Source organism: Oncorhynchus masou, chromosome 7, assembly GCF_036934945.1.
Source record: "Oncorhynchus masou masou isolate Uvic2021 chromosome 7, UVic_Omas_1.1, whole genome shotgun sequence".
NCBI lineage: Eukaryota > Metazoa > Chordata > Actinopteri > Salmoniformes > Salmonidae > Oncorhynchus > Oncorhynchus masou.
In genome coordinates this window covers 18,677,530-18,693,458 of record NC_088218.1, presented here as the reverse complement: position 1 = coordinate 18,693,458, position 15,929 = coordinate 18,677,530, and the positions used below count along the sequence as shown (strand labels likewise).

At 45.7% G+C, this 15,929-nt stretch overlaps 2 protein-coding genes across 3 annotated transcripts in view; one reads left to right on the top strand and one right to left on the bottom strand.

Moving 5' to 3' along the window:
• Window positions 1–2,090, top strand: part of LOC135543449 (radixin-like) — a 31,485-nt gene extending 29,395 nt beyond the window's left edge. The window contains exons 12-14 of the mRNA XM_064970722.1: window positions 236–489; window positions 653–889; window positions 1,026–2,090. Of these exons, the coding sequence (XP_064826794.1) occupies window positions 236–489; window positions 653–889; window positions 1,026–1,190 (656 nt within the window). The 3' untranslated portion in view covers window positions 1,191–2,090. The remainder of the gene's footprint in view (window positions 1–235; window positions 490–652; window positions 890–1,025) is intronic.
• A 2,336-nt stretch (window positions 2,091–4,426) lies between these two features.
• On the bottom strand, window positions 4,427–12,212 carry LOC135543451 (probable ribonuclease ZC3H12C). 2 transcript variants are annotated; one of them, XM_064970723.1, is made up of 6 exons: window positions 12,145–12,212; window positions 10,423–10,492; window positions 5,907–8,101; window positions 5,592–5,724; window positions 5,257–5,483; window positions 4,427–5,093 (listed from the first exon to the last, which is right to left on the bottom strand). In XM_064970723.1, the coding sequence occupies exons 3-6, from the start codon at window positions 5,909–5,911 to the stop codon at window positions 5,000–5,002; spliced, it is 459 nt and encodes a 152-aa protein (XP_064826795.1). In that variant the 5' UTR covers window positions 5,912–8,101; window positions 10,423–10,492; window positions 12,145–12,212; the 3' UTR covers window positions 4,427–4,999. The 2 variants fall into 2 exon arrangements, with proteins under 2 accessions (XP_064826795.1, XP_064826797.1); XM_064970725.1 differs by lacking the exon at window positions 10,423–10,492 and having other exon boundaries at window positions 12,145–12,194.
• Between the last annotated feature and the right edge of the window lie 3,717 nt (window positions 12,213–15,929).

The window sequence follows — 15,929 nt, the reverse complement described above, 5'->3', positions numbered from 1 at the left end:
TTTACTGTTGTGTGGGTCCTCTCTCACTTTTTATAGGCATTTCCTGTCTTACTATATAATTTTTCCTTTGTTGTTCTTAAAGTCGATCACATTTGTGAGATCATGGCTGACTGAGCCTCTCATTGGTCACATTGTAAAAATTGTGGGTGCTGCTGGACATGGTTTGAGGAAGAAGAAAATAGTTTTTTTTTTTTTTAGATGTCTAATGGACTTTGTATTTTGTTCATGGTCACAGAGTTGGAGGAGCAGACACGCAGGGCCCTAGAGCTGGAGCAGGAGAGGAAGAGAGCCAGGGAGGAGGCGGAGAGGCTGGAGAGGGAGAGACAGGCAGCGGAGGAGGCCAAGGCGGAGCTGGCCAGGCAGGCCGCTGACCAGATGAAGAACCAGGAACAACTGGCCGCTGAGCTGGGCGAGTTCACTGCCAAAATAGCCCTGCTGGAGGAAGCCAAGAGAAAAAAGGATGAGGAGGCCACTGAATGGCAGCAGAAGGTAACTACCTCTCTACATTCTGTGTCCTGGTTAGTATATATAGGAGAGTGTATACTATAGACTATGTCTGTTGTACACAGTAGGTTGTACTGAAATCGTTGCACCTTCCTGATTTAAGTCCCATGACTCCCCTCTTCTCCTCCCTGTCTCACCTTCTCCCCAGGCCATCTCAGCCCAGGACGACCTGGAGAAGACCAAGGAGGAGCTGAAGACGGTGATGACGATCTCGTCGACGCCAGCGGGCGGCTCCACTGAGAGCGAGCACGAGGAGCAGGACGAGAACCACGCAGAGGACGCCGCCGAGCTCTCCCTGGAGGGCGTGAGCGCCCTGGACCTGCGCAGCGAGGAGGAGCGCGTCACTGAGGCCCAGAAGAACGAGCGCCTCAAGAAACAGCTGCAGGTTGGTCCCCTCTGACCTCTAACCTTTAACACCACAAGACCCGATGACCTCCCCTTAAAGGGCTTTGTTTAGATGCTGGATGGCGTTAACTGGCATTGAGAGGTTTCAATCATCTCTCTCTACTCTCTTCCCCCAGGTGTTGAGCTCGGAGCTGGCTGAAGCCATAGATGATACCATGAAGACCCAGAATGACATGCTTCACGCAGAGAACGTGAAGGCCGGGAGAGACAAGTACAAGACCCTACGTCAGATCCGCCTGGGCAACACCAAGCAGCGCATCGACGAGTTTGAGTCCATGTGATCTGGTCTGGGTTCCCCCATCTGTCCATTGGCGACTCGCTTTTCACCAGAACAACAGGCGCTGTCCCTCCTACACTCCCTCCTTTTCCCCGTACCCGCAAAGGTTCCAGAGGGCACGGCCGCCACCGCCTCAACTTTGCCAAAGCTCTGCCCGCATCTCCATCAGGAATCGGCGCAAGCAACGCTTTGCACCGTTCTGAACATGCTATTCTCCTTATATTGCAAAGAATACGTCTGTGCTTTGCTTTCAAATATCTAATATGGAGACACAACAAAAACCAAAATGGGGAAGATTGGATTTTTAAGCGAACAAGGCCATTGGAAGCTTTTTGTTGTTTTTGCTGGTAAGCTAGTATGCAATGCTTTAGTATTACTGACTCTGTCTTCAGTTGAACGTATTGATGTTGTCTGGTACTTTCAAAACCGTTTTTGTTCTGATCTATGATTCTGACACGTTTTATTGAAGCCCTATTTCTTAAGTTCTCTGTGCTCATTGGAAACTTTGAAGGTAGATCTGTCCGAGGCTGGTAGAGAGGCTTGTGTTAGTTATGGGATCGATCCATTCAGTTATGTTGTGAACAATTTCAAAACATTGAATTGTTTTAAAACAAATGAGCCTATGGGTAACAGGGTTGCCTTGTCATGCTCGACCCACTCAGTCTCCTACCACAAAATGGCCAAAAAGAGTAGAACCAGCTCTCCTGCTTTTACACTATGATTTGACTATTAGATGTTCAATATTTATTTTGGAGAAATATATTTAAAAAGGAATATTTTCAACATATTAAAGTGAGAGTTGAGTTGTCGTAACAGGGTTGACCTTTAAAATGAGAGACCAGGTTTTTTTTTTGTAACCTTAAAATGAATCACTAATCACATGAAATAAAGTCTTCAGAAATGTCTTCGTCAAAGCAACAAAATAACTATTGCTGAACAATGATGGTGAAAGCCTGGGGAAATGTTGATGGTAAGTGGGTTAGTCTTCCTGGAAGTCTGAGGCACGGAGAGGAATGCTGAATTTTGCCACTTTAGTAAGTCTTTATTCATATAAAAAATCTGATTTATTGAATTTACCGTGGAGTCTATATTAAAGGGCACTTCATTGAAAAGAACAGGCTTTAAAAATTCTATATTGATGCACAATTTCAGCTTTAAAAATTCTATATTGATGCACAATTTCGTCTTAAAATATCAAAGGGATGCAAAAAGGAAGTCTCTGTGGAACGGCCCTACTATCTAGACTGAGCATCAGTGCCAAGCCACTACACCAGTCTTGAGGAGAGGTGCGAGTCTTGATGAATAAATTGTAGAATATAGCGAGATTTGATTTGGTGCTCAAGGATACATAATGTAGTAAAGCACATTTGGTTGGAGATAAACTGATAGTATGATGAAGATAAACTAATTGGTTAGGCGTGTGGGTAGGAAGAGTGAAAGCTGTTAGTTTAGCTCCTGTGAGCTGACTCCTAGTGTTTCATGTCCAGTCACCATATGTTTTTTACTGTCTACCAGCTCACAAAGGCCCAGGAAAGATGGACAGAGATGCTTAAGTGCCGTGAGTGCCAGTATGTGTCTCTCTCTGCATCGTAGTAACTTTTGAAGAGGTATACCATGGTCTTTCTGGCTGGAGAGCACATGAAAACGTCAGTCCTTGTCGGAGAAGAGATCTCTACCTCAATACTGTAACCACAGTGACTGACCCAATCAAACACTCAGAATCTGTGGGAGGGGATTGAGACTGAGTTTTGACTGTGGCTTGACTAGTTCAGACAAGGAGGTGATGTTGCTTTATTGGTTAACATTTCAACCAAAATAAGAATGCTATTTTTATGCCAGATGTACTTTCAAGCAGTGACTCATTCAAGTGTCACTAGTGGAGACAATTGATCAAAAAATGTTTTACACGGTGGCCTCTTTGATACATCTACCTTTTGTTTTGTGTTACTAAAGTTTCTCTGAACTACACTTAAATTATCCAGAAGATCAAAGGTCAAGCAATCCAAGCCAATCCAGCACAGAGGACACGGCTGTGAGTCTGTATTTTCTGTAGTGGACTGTTCTGATACTGTGCAGTAGTGAGGTTGAGGACATCAGTGACCCAGGCTGTGTAGACATGGTGTCTGTGTCCTGTGGTAGTGGAGCTGGTTTGACTGGTTATTGTTAAGAGCTGTTTGGACTCGGGACCTGCATCTGTCTGCTGACAGCCAACTGGGGCCAGAATAGGACAGTCATGTTTCTCCTCAGCTGCTGGACAGATCTGCTCACCGTTCTCTCTGCCACAGCTTTCAGCAGGATGGATGGAAACCCAATGGCAGAGTGCCACCAATTTAGGACTGTGAAGAGACAGACGGGTGCAGATGTCAGAGGTGAATGTGTCCCCCTATCTATTCGCTGTCATTAGAGGGACCCAACCTCTTGGGTCCCCCCCACCTCCCCCTCGATCTTACAATTCTGCAGATGTAAATGTTATGTTCAGTGGGAGAACAGGCCAATTGACTTTATTTCAGACCGTGATCTTTTCTCACCCAACCTTTTTACTCGCTCCAACTCAAATTAACTCGTTTTGTGGATAAATGTTACTGATGCGTTTTGAATTAACCAGATTGTTCAGTTTTTATTTGCAATCAGATGACGTGATTATTTGTTATGCTACACTAGATAGCTGGTTTAAGTGGAGATCTTTAAAGCTAGAGTTTTAATAAAATAAAGTACTTGTTTGGATCCGGAGGACACTGAAGGGGCTTGACCCAAACCTGCCTTTTAGTTAAGCCTGTGAGTGTCCAAATATAGGGGTTGTATTTGCCATAGCAGGTGAAAAAAAAACTGTGCTTCCAACTTATTTTTTTGTAATGTGTTCCAAGATCAAACTATCTACCAGCATGCAGCAGTAGCTCACTGGAGGTGAAAAGAGAACTACTCTACATGCCACCATCCCCCATATTGTTGAGTTGTGCTTTTCCCATTGGTTGAGCCTGTTAGCCTGCTTGTTTGACCTCCAATGAGAACCGTGTCAGTGATGCCTCATTTGGAAACAGCTGTCATGTTTGCGGTTCAGTTTTTCCTTTTGTTTATAAAACTAGTGTTTCTGTAAGATGGACACAGATGGACCTCAGTCCATTGGTTTCACAATAAAAGTTAAATTGTTTTTGTTTACCAATCATTTAAACTATTTTATCTGACACCAGTAAAATATGTTTAAGTGATTTTGAATGTGTCAGTCCTTCTTTAGACAAACAACACTGTTCATTTATGGTTTAATGCAGGGCAGACAATTCCATCTTGATGCTTAGTGATAAGAACATGCAATGAGCAGTTAATGTACATTTTCAGATCTAAAGATTTTCTCACAAAAAGCAGTGTCATATCTGGTTAACTGCCACAAACATCTGATTACAACAGGAAAGGTCAAGCCAAATGAACCATTTAGTTAACTACAGTAATTGATTGATTTGTCACACATCAAATATTTTGCTCATCGAGGGAAGAATTAATGGTTGGATTAAACCATAGACATTGTATCTGTCCCATTATGGAGTCTGAGATCACCGGTAGCGCCATTGCGGCCGTCTCCATTTTCAAGTAGTCAATTTTCCTCGAGTTGGCAACAAATGGAAAGGGTGCATACAGTCACCTAGAGTGTGTTTGAACAGGCATAGTCAAGGTTGGTGATTTACTGCCACCTGCAGTTATGGAGTGTTTCCTCACACGTATAATTCATTGGTTGACCCCTCCCGATGACCTGAATGGAATTATGTGATCCTTAACCCATAGGAAGTCCCACACAGCTGACTACTTAAATGGTGAAAGGTCTCAATCATCATGCTCTGGCATGATGGGACGTTTCCTCAGGAAGTTCTCCAGACTGGGACCATGACGACCTAGAGGGTCATCGGGAGGCATGAACCTGGGAGTGGGAGAGAAGGAGGAAGTGAGAGAGGAGTTTGGAGCGGGAGATATAATTAGCATACTTAATCCTATACAGCCAAGTATTAACATAATGAACATCATACCACTTCTAGGCTAAAGCAGATGGACGCTAAGCCGGAGTCGTATCACTCCTTCCTTACTTGTCGTTGACAAACGAGTACATGAGCAGCCGCTCGTCAATTAACTTCTTCCACTCTGGCTTCTCACAGGCCAGGTCGCGGTAGTTGTCGTTGGAGACGATGATGCCATCGGACTTGTAGGCCAGCTTGACGATGAAACGGTCGTCACCCGGCAACCCTGGAGACCCGACAAGATGGAGTGAACACCAAGATCTTGTCCTTCTCCAGACGACGTAAGATATCCAGGTCTAGACACACAGACAGACAATTGGAGAACCGTGTAATCCAGTGAGCACTGAGGCCCATCTGACATACACACACCTGAGAGTTCACCTAGCGTGTGTCTGTGTGTTTACCTGTGATGAGGGCATCAGGGCGGGACTGCTCTTCCAGGATGGCACAAACATAGTGATGTCACGGTGACCTCGCTCCTGGAACCAATCAACAGCCAGCTGGATGCCGTAGCAGGAGAACACCTTATTGCCGTGACTACCAGAGACAGACGTTAACTACCTTACAGGCTCTAGCATCATATCAACAATATGTAGGTGACTTTGACAACAGTTACACAACTACCTTAACATAGACCAAGCAACGGGCTACAATGGAGGAAATAGGCATTGTGTGTTTTCTGTAATCAAGACGATCGTCTATGGTTCATAGACCCTCACCTCATTGCCACGTTGCTACCGTCCAGGACGACGGGCCGCAGGTTGTCCTTGTCCCCAAGGAGGTCTGTCTGATAGGGGGAGTCTGACCTCCTCTGCTGCGCCTCCACTACCTCCACATACCCACAGGTAGAAGAGGAGGACGAGCAGGAGGATGCGGGGGCAGGCTGTGAAGCTGTGGACCCAGTCAGCTGTTGGTTTGTCTCTGCCTTTACGGCCCAGTTTGACCAGCTCTCCCAGTATGTTGTTGATGAGTGTGTACGGTCCCAGCTTGGCCAGCACCAGCTCCTCTGCGTAGCCCAGCTTCAGGGCAAACTCCAGCTTGGACTGGTGCTCCCTCAGGGCTGCCCCAGATGAAGGCTCCCCCGACAGAGGGTCATGAGGCCCCTCGGACCCCAGGTTCACACAGGGAGTCCTATGCTGGTGGGTGTTCGGATACGGACACTCCTCCAGCCGGGTTAGAACCGGTGCTGTTTCAGGCTGACTCTGGGTCACTGTCGAAGCCAGCGTTCTCCTCCCTCTCCTTCCCCCCAGGCGTGGGCAAGCTGCAATTTCCGCTGCCCTCGCAGGCTGAGGCCTGACCCGGAGGACCACTCCCACCACTTCTACCCCCGTCTTACCGTGTACACGTCATGAGTGAGTGGGTGAGTGAGGTTCAAAACGATTGGAAGAGTATTTCAGTGAGTAAAGCCAAAAGACCAGTTGAGTTCCATTAGACAAGGCTTGACTTCAGTTCAAAAACAATAGGAGGGAATCCATGCTCATAAAATGTCTCGTTAACGTTTGAATCTCACGTTACATACATCTTATACACACCTCTGGGGTCAGTAAACTGATGAGAAACTTCAATGGGCTTGACTCTATCGACACCTTGGAGATTCATTTCTTGGCTTTAGTGAGAACAGGTAGACGGATTTGTGAGCTTCACCCGAGAGAGCAGAGAGAGAGCCGAGAGACAGAATAATTGAATATACTAAACTAATGATCCTCCATAAACCAATATTTTACACTTTAGGACAAATTGTACTGCAATAAACACAGACCTTGACATATGCTCTGCGACAGACTGCGGTCTTAAAATACTTCCCATATGTTACCATAGTAAATAAGGCCATGTCTAGGCTACTCAAACGCTGAACAAAATTTGGTTGTGTTGGATGTGACTAGCTGACCTGAGCCAAGCTCCCCAGCAGGGCACAGATTGGCTGAGACAAAGAGGGGTGCGTTCCTGGGGGTGCCCCATCCTAATTAAGAGGGGCCAGCCACAGCGTGCCACCTCCCACCCAGCCCACATCACAACACATCAGTCTCAGGGGAAACAGAGGCTGCTCTGTTTAAACACAAATAGCCGTTATGTGTTGGGCTAAGGCCCGACTCCCCCCGTGCTTCAGGAGCATATGGTTCCTCCCCCGAGTCACTCATTTGAACAGTAAAGGGACAGGAAGTAAATCAATAGAAACACTCAAAGGAAACAGAAGAAATACAAATTCAATGGAATGTAAATGGATTTGAAGACCCCAACCCGGATGGGCACTATAAACAACTGCATATTATAATATCACAAAAAATAACAGTCAGTGTATAGCCCACGGCATCATCATTTAGCCATAACTGTGCAACAATGTGGTTACAGGGCATCATCACATTGGCAGATACATCTGTTGAGTCTGCAGCCTCTAGCCTTTTAAAGGTTAGGCCTAAAACCTCATCTAAATGTTTTCATGTCTGCTAAAATGTAACATCCCTTTAAAGGTGTCATGGTGGGGTGGGAGGATGGGAGTGTGCGCATTATATGAAAGAGGGCTGCTTAGCAACATGGCCCAGGGGTTGCTAGGCTGCAGCGGTTGAAATAATGTCCCCTAAAAAATATTCCAAGACAGACCCAGAGCTGGAATAATTTAGTATGTTGTGCACAAAAGGAAGACCTGGGGAAGAGAGGCCGCTCAAGTGTGTCTGACTGACGGTCCCCAACAATACAACTGCCAGTTGCACTCTGGGTCACCTCCGCTGCAGCCATTGTCGGGTTGGTGCTCTGAGCGCCCGCCGCCTATCCACAGCCACAGAAGGGGGACTGGGTTGTTGTTGTCTAGGTGACGTCCTCCTGATGGGATGCAGAACATGCAGTGGAGGGTGTCCGTCCTGCTCTGAGGCCTTAGCTTAGCATCTTTCAACGTGTGTTCTCCAGATGACCGAGTTACCTGTTAATAAGGAGAGAGACGGACGGCAGAGATTTGAAAAAGACTTCGGCCACAAAGAGAGCAGGGAGAAAGGGTTTCAGTGTCTCTCTCTCTCATCATCATCATCATCATCAGCCCAGAGGCTCCCAGGAGCTGCTTCAAACATGCAGATAATCCAATAGACAAGAAAAACCAAAACGCTGTTACAGAAATCGTATGTTTCCTCGGAATAACGTAGCTTTAACTGAAGGGTTGTCCCAACTTGTTAAAATATTTAAATCATTATAATACTACTACTAACAATAGTTATAGCAGTGTTCCTTATCAGTCCAGTATGTATGCAGGTATTTGTATTTGCAACCAGCAATACCAGGAAAGGCCAGTAGGTGGCAATGGTACTGTACACTGAATGGGTGCAGTTTTCATAAATACAATGAACATGTGATCTCATCTAAGACTCTCCATTGAGAACCATCACAAAGTTGGTCTCCGTATTGAATTTACCTTTTTATTTGACTTTTTCTGATACATTTATATAGTCATTAAATATGTGCCACTGGCCTGAGTGTACTACAATAGCTTTACAAGAACAAAAACCTAAATAAGTACAGTTCTAAAAGTGAATGAACTAGTTCAATGAATAACCCAAATAAAATCAACCAATATATCCTTCAAAAATACTTATTCATTGTTCAGTTAGTGTCTCAACTCTTCAAACAGCAGCCATGGACAAGTATGTCACACAAAGTATGCAATTTTAAATAAAACATCAAATAAATAATTAGTAAGTGTTCTGTCATGTACTAAAAACTGAAAACTACCAAACAAAAGAACAAATATCATACTATAAACAAGGTGTGTCCCCTAGTGTTCCCCCTGGTGTAATCGCAAGGGGTCCGTGAAATAAAAAAGTGGAATGAACGTATTCAGCACAAGGATTCAAAAGGTTGGGAACCACTGCTATACATACGACTGAACAAAACAACAGAACATGTTTGCAGGTTTCAATGGATCTAACAAATTGCCGTCAGATATTTTCCCTCAAGACTGTCTTGATGTACTTTACAGATAACTACAGCGTTCAGTCTCTCTTGGCCCATGCTAGCCCGTAGCCAAGTCTTCAACCTACGGAGTGAACTGAAACTCCTCTCAGCCTCACATGAAGACATTGGCTACACAAACAAAATTCTGATCAGCACCTCCACTTGGTCAAACAACCCCCCAGACCTCAATTGGAAGCCTTCTGAGGACCTCTGCTGCTATAGGTGCATTTGTTGCAAAAGAGAGGGATCTGCACTGAAAGAGAATCTATGTTCAGCTCAGGGTACTGATCTAGAGACTCATCCAACTCCCCTGTGAGAAGCGCTCTTTACAACTTTTGCAGGACGCTTAGACTTTCCTGGTAAAAACGGTCGGCCAACTGAACCTCCACACCATCCAACACTAAAAAAATTCTGCCCTATAGTGATCCACTGCTTTGCCAGCAAAACGTCTTGAGTGTGTCTCAATTGATTCAATCAATGTTGTTGCTTTCTCATACAGTGCAAGGTAGCTTTCGTCATTTCTACTGTTTACCCCATGTGCTGGATAACTGGACACTGATTGGATTTAGCTGGTGTGCTGCGACAGTTACAAAGTGGTGGTGGGTTTGGCAGTTTTGATGTGCTGTGAATTTTTCAATGGCTTTTCTCCCGTTCCTAAATCCTGCACTAATGGAGGCAGCATCTGCTCTTTGGCCAACAGATGGCTGGCTTGAAAACCCTTGGCTACAGTGAAAACACAACACTCCTTTTACTGTTGGATTATAATGTAGCCAGGGGAAATCGCGAAAGCATCTCTCTTGAAACATCAACACTGTTGGCAAGAGTTTGTGGTTCTACAAATTGTGTGTGGCTGATATGGTTGTCCCATCACTGAGGAAACTGGACAATGCTGTGCCACTGTCCTCTATACTGGTGCTGCTGGCAACAAGGGTGACACCTGGTCCTGCAGTGGCTGTGACACTGTCCCCTACACTGGTGCTGCTGGCAACAAGGGTGACACCTGGTCCTGCCATGGCTGTGACACTGTCCTCTGAAGTCTCTCCTTGGCTCTCTCCCTTTCACCACCCTCACTAACTCACAGTCTCCTAGAAAATAAATGTGTTTGCCATACCTACCGGTACCCAAAACTACACAATTAATCACAACAGCAATACCATTGTCTTAAACAAATCTTAGTTCAGTCACTAGTTTAAGTTGAGAGTGGGGGTATCCATGACATTTTAAAATTATGTCCCTATTTATGTCTAAAAAAGAGAGAACCTTTCATAATGTTGCCAAACAAAGACTCAACAAACTTACCTGAGACTCCCTCTCCCTGCCAATCTGTCCACAGCTCTGCTGTCTGTGTGCCATCTGTTGCCTGCTCTGCCTAATGACATTGTGAAACATTTCCATTAGCATTTCACTTCTTTCTAATGAACATTTTATCAACTTATCTTTGAGATATTAGGCTACTAGCGTTCTTACTTTGCGTTTTGGTGTACTGAAAAAAACTTGATGTCAGTCTTTTTTCTGCCATTTTCTACCTGGCTGGCTGGCTACAGACACACACAGTGTGCGGGCTATTTACAGTAGGAGATGGGCATCTATCATTCTAGATGGACTTCGATCTAAAAGGTAGCTAGCTCGTCAGCTAGCAAATGTGACACAGATTGCAGTGACAAGGGTTGACAGTTGGATTAGTTCACAATTTACACAACATATGCTGCAACCTTTTGTAATTTTAATATAGTTTGTTTTATATTGGCTGGCTTCCAACAATAGCTGCATTTGCAGAGCACCAATTCCGTTTCTGTGGTGTTTGCTATAATCTTTGATATCTTCAGTTTATTCCAAGATCGGCACACAGGTACTCCAAAGTCCCCTAGCGACAATGTAGCTTTTGCAACGAGACCATTAAGAGACCATTATTTAGAAGAGAGTGTAGTTCTGTTCTGTTCAGTTTATTGCTAACCTTATCACAGAGACTTCGAAGCACTTCAGCTGCATGCTGATCTTGGAATTTATTTTACCAGGTAGGTTGACTGAGAACACGTTCTCATTTACAGCAACGACCTGGAGATTATTAGGTAACCATGATGGTTAGAGGGCTAGATTGGGAATTTAGTCAGGACACCAGGGTTAACACCCCTACTCTTACGATAAGTGCCATGGGATCTTTAATGACCTCTCAGGACACCCGTTTAACATCCCATCTGAAAGATGGCACCCTACACAGGGCAGTGTCTGTGGGGTATTGGGATATTTTTTTAGACCCGAGTAAAGAGTGCCTCCTACTGGCCCTACAACACCACTTCCAGCAGCATCTGGTCTCCCATCCAGGGACTGACCAGGACCAACCCTGCTTAGCTTCAGAAGCAAGCCAGCAGTGGGATACAGGGTGGTATGCTGCTGAATTAACGATAGCGAAGATTCCATCTTTGACGACGCCACATAGCTCTGCAAATTCAGCTATTGTGTGTGAACACTGCCAACATAAAACATCGCTATGGTGCGATTGACTGGATTAACCTCACGTTAGTTACGTGCATTGAGTGCCTTTCAGACGGTAGACACGAACTCTTACCTTGCCAGCTAAGGAACACTACATTGCGTTGCTAGTTTCTCTCATTGACTCAAATTCAAATAGCTGCAAACACTGGTTGATGTTACTGTAGGTAGCTAGCAAACATCAGCTAACCGCTAGGCAACATAAAGCGTGACCTGTAATTTAATGTTGCTAACCACTAGCTAACAGTGTGACCTGTAATTTAATGTTGCTAACCGCTAGCTAACATAAAGAGTGACCTGTAATTTAATGTTGCTAACCGCTAGCTAACAGAGTGACCTGTAATTTAAGGTTGCTAACCGCTAGCTAACATAGAGTGTCCTGTAATTTAATGTTTCTAACCGCTAGCTAACAGAGTGACCTGTAATTTAATGCAGCGAAATGAAGACTGGTGACGGTTACAAATGTTTCTTCTTGTATTGAGTTGTCGAAGTAAAGAAATATCTAACATATCCTTTGTTTGAACTACTTACTGGAGGTCAGGCACCAACGACAGAGTCTCAGAATCCCCACACACGCAGAGTACCTGCATCATGTGTCAGTGCTGGGAGGCAGTGGATCAAACCATTGTGAGGTAAAGGGCGGGGGGTCGTAATATTTTGAAACTAAAAAACGCCCTATTAATTGTCTATAATCAGCACAAGTGCTTTCACTGCATATTATTAATATTATTGGAATTACATAGTTATGTTTACAGTGATATATTGGGGAGACAAATCATATTTTTCCCAGGATGGGGGGGTTAAATCTATTTGAAAATCTATGGCAAGACCTGAAAATGGTTATCGAGCAATGATTACATAATGAATGGGAAAATGTTGCACAATCCAGGTGTGGAATGCTGTAAGGGAAAGACTCACAGCTGTCATCGCTGCCAAAGGTGCTTCTACAAAGTATTGACTCAGGTGTGAACATTTCGGAAAATTTGATATCTGTATTTCATTTTCAATAAATGTGCAAACATTTTATTATGGGATATTGTGTGTAGATGGGTGAGAATTTGTTTATATTTAATCCATTTTGAATTCAGGCTGTAACAACAAAATGTGGAATAAGTCAAGGGGTATGAATACTTACTGAAGGCTCAGTATATCTTGGTCAAATTCAGACTTTCCTAATAGATGATTCTTTTCAGTATGAAGTGAAGCATAACTTGCTACAATCTCCTCACAATGTGTTATTTTTCACTAAACTGTAAAACCAGAATAAACTAAATGTTGAAACAAAAATGTGCACAGTCAGTGTCTTATAACATACACCCTCTCGTGCTAAAAGTCCCTTAAATAGGCTGTGAAAAGACATTTGCCCCAAAGCCCTGTGAGAGCCCTATAAGAAAGAGAAACCTGTCACCAGATGTGGTGAGACAACGTGTTCAAAGGTGACCACTCCACTGGTGAAGAGACATGCCCTTGGTCAAGCATAAATCACTACACATTCCAAGGAAAAATAACACATGAAGGCCGAATTGGGTACAGCGAAATACTTGTTTTCTTAAAACTCTTATAATTCTGTCAGAAGACATTTGACATAAGCCTATTGAAATGCTGCATAGAAACAGACATGGTTTGATGGGAAAGATAGCCTAAAATAGTTAAGGCCTAATATCTCCACTTACCCTGACCTCAGCGGAACATCCAACGGCCAAACAAAGCAAACCTCTTTAGTAAAATGTCCTTAGGGAGATAACTTGGTTCATTCCAGCATTAGAGAAAGCTTTTGGAAGTTCATAGATCCCTGCTCAACAGATGTGAGCAAACAATTAAGTATTTACATTTACATTTAAGTCATTTGGCAGACGCTCTTATCCAGAGCGACTTACAAATTGGTGAATTCACCTTATGACATCCAGTGGAACAGCCACTTTACAATAGTGCATCTAAATCATTTAAGGGGGGGTGAGAAGGATTACTTTATCCTATCCTAGGTATTCCTTAAAGAGGTGGGGTTTCAGGTGTCTCCGGAAGGTGGTGATTGACTCCGCTGTCCTGGCGTCGTGAGGGAGTTTGTTCCACCATTGGGGGGCCAGAGCAGCGAACAGTTTTGACTGGGCTGAGCGGGAACTGTACTTCCTCAGTGGTAGGGAGGCGAGCAGGCCAGAGGTGGATGAACGCAGTGCCCTTGTTTGGGTGTAGGGCCTGATCAGAGCCTGGAGGTACTGCGGTGCCGTTCCCCTCACAGCTCCGTAGGCAAGCACCATGGTCTTGTAGCGGATGCGAGCTTCAACTGGAAGCCAGTGGAGAGAGCGGAGGAGCGGGGTGACGTGAGAGAACTTGGGAAGGTTGAACACCAGACGGGCTGCGGCGTTCTGGATGAGTTGTAGGGTTTAATGGCACAGGCAGGGAGCCCAGCCAACAGCGAGTTGCAGTAATCCAGACGGGAGATGACAAGTGCCTGGATTAGGACCTGCGCCGCTTCCTGTGTGAGGCAGGGTCATACTCTGCGGATGTTGTAGAGCATGAACCTACAGGAACGGGCCACCGCCTTGATGTTAGTTGAGAACGACAGGGTGTTGTCCAGGATCACGCCAAGGTTCTTAGCGCTCTGGGAGGAGGACACAATGGAGTTGTCAACCGTGATGGCGAGATCATGGAACGGGCAGTCCTTCCCCGGGAGGAAGAGCAGCTCCGTCTTGTCGAGGTTCAGCTTGAGGTGGTGATCCGTCATCCACACTGATATGTCCATGTCTGCCAGACATGCAGAGATGCGATTCGCCACCTGGTCATCAGAAGGGGGAAAGGAGAAGATTAATTGTGTGTCGTCTGCATAGCAATGATAGGAGAGACCATGTGAGGTTATGACAGAGCCAAGTGACTTGGTGTATAGCGAGAATAGGAGAGGGCCTAGAACAGAGCCCTGGGGGACACCAGTGGTGAGAGCGCGTGGTGAGGAGACAGATTCTCGCCACGCCACCTGGTAGGAGCGACCTGTCAGGTAGGACGCAATCCAAGCGTGGGCCGCGCCGGAGATGCCCAACTCGGAGAGGGTGGAGAGGAGGATCTGATGGTTCACAGTATCGAAGGCAGCCGATAGGTCTAGAAGGATGAGAGCAGAGGAGAGAGAGTTAGCTTTAGCAGTGCGGAGCGCCTCCGAGATACAGAGAAGAGCAGTCTCAGTTGAATGACTAGTCTTGAAACCTGACTGATCTGGATCAAGAAGGTCATTCTGAGAGAGATAGCGGGAGAGCTGGCCAAGGACGGCACGTTCAAGAGTTTTGGAGAGAAAAGAAAGAAGGGATACTGGTCTGTAGTTGTTGACATCGGAGGGATCGAGTGTAGGTTTTTTCAGAAGGGGTGCAACTCTCGCTCTCTTGAAGACGGAAGGGACGTAGCCAGCGGTCAGGGATGAGTTGATGAGCGAGGTGAGGTAAGGGAGAAGGTCTCCGGAAATGGTCTGGAGAAGAGAGGAGGGGATAGGGTCAAGCGGGCAGGTTGTTGGGCGGCCGGCCGTCACAAGAAGCGAGATTTCATCTGGAGAGAGGGGAGAAAGAGGTCAGAGCACAGGGTAGGGCAGTGTGAGCAGAACCAGCGGTGTCGTTTGACTTAGCAAACGAGGATCGGATGTCATCGACCTTCTTTTCAAAATGGTTGACGAAGTCATCTGCGGAGAGGGAGGAGGGGGAGGGGGAGGAGGATTCAGGAGGGAGGAGAAGGTGGCAAAGAGCTTCCTAGGGTTAGAGGCAGATGCTTGGAATTTAGAGTGGTAGAAAGTGGCTTTAGCAGCAGAGACAGAGGAGGAAAATGTAGAGAGGAGGGAGTGAAAGGATGCCAGGTCCGCAGGGAGGCGAGTTTTCCTCCATTTCCGCTCGGCTGCCCGGAGCCCTGTTCTGTGAGCTCGCAATGAGTCGTCGAGCCACGGAGCGGGAGAGGAGGACCGAGCCGGCCTGGAGGATAGGGGACATAGAGAGTCAAAGGATGCAGAAAGGGAAGAGAGGAGGGTTGAGGAGGCAGAATCAGGAGATAGGTTGGAGAAGGTTTGAGCAGAGGGAAGAGATGATAGGATGGAAGAGGAGAGAGTAGCGGGGGAGAGAGAGCGAAGGTTGGGACGGCGCGATACCATCCGAGTAGGGGCAGTGTGGGAAGTGTTGGATGAGAGCGAGAGGGAAAAGGATACAAGGTAGTGGTCGGAGACTTGGAGGGGAGTTGCAATGAGGTTAGTGGAAGAACAGCATCTAGTAAAGATGAGGTCGAGCGTATTGCCTGCCTTGTGAGTAGGGGGGAAGGTGAGAGGGTGAGGTCAAAAGAGGAGAGGAGTGGAAAGA

Bases quoted from the DNA above. Each gene is read 5' to 3' on its own strand.
- LOC135543451 (XM_064970723.1), bottom strand. The intron at 5,484-5,591 runs GTAAACACACAG...CTGTGTGTCTAG, and splicing joins CCCTGATGCCCTCATCACAG to ACCTGGATATCTTACGTCGT. The intron at 5,094-5,256 runs GTAAGGAAGGAG...TCCCACTCCCAG, and splicing joins TACTCGTTTGTCAACGACAA to GTTCATGCCTCCCGATGACC.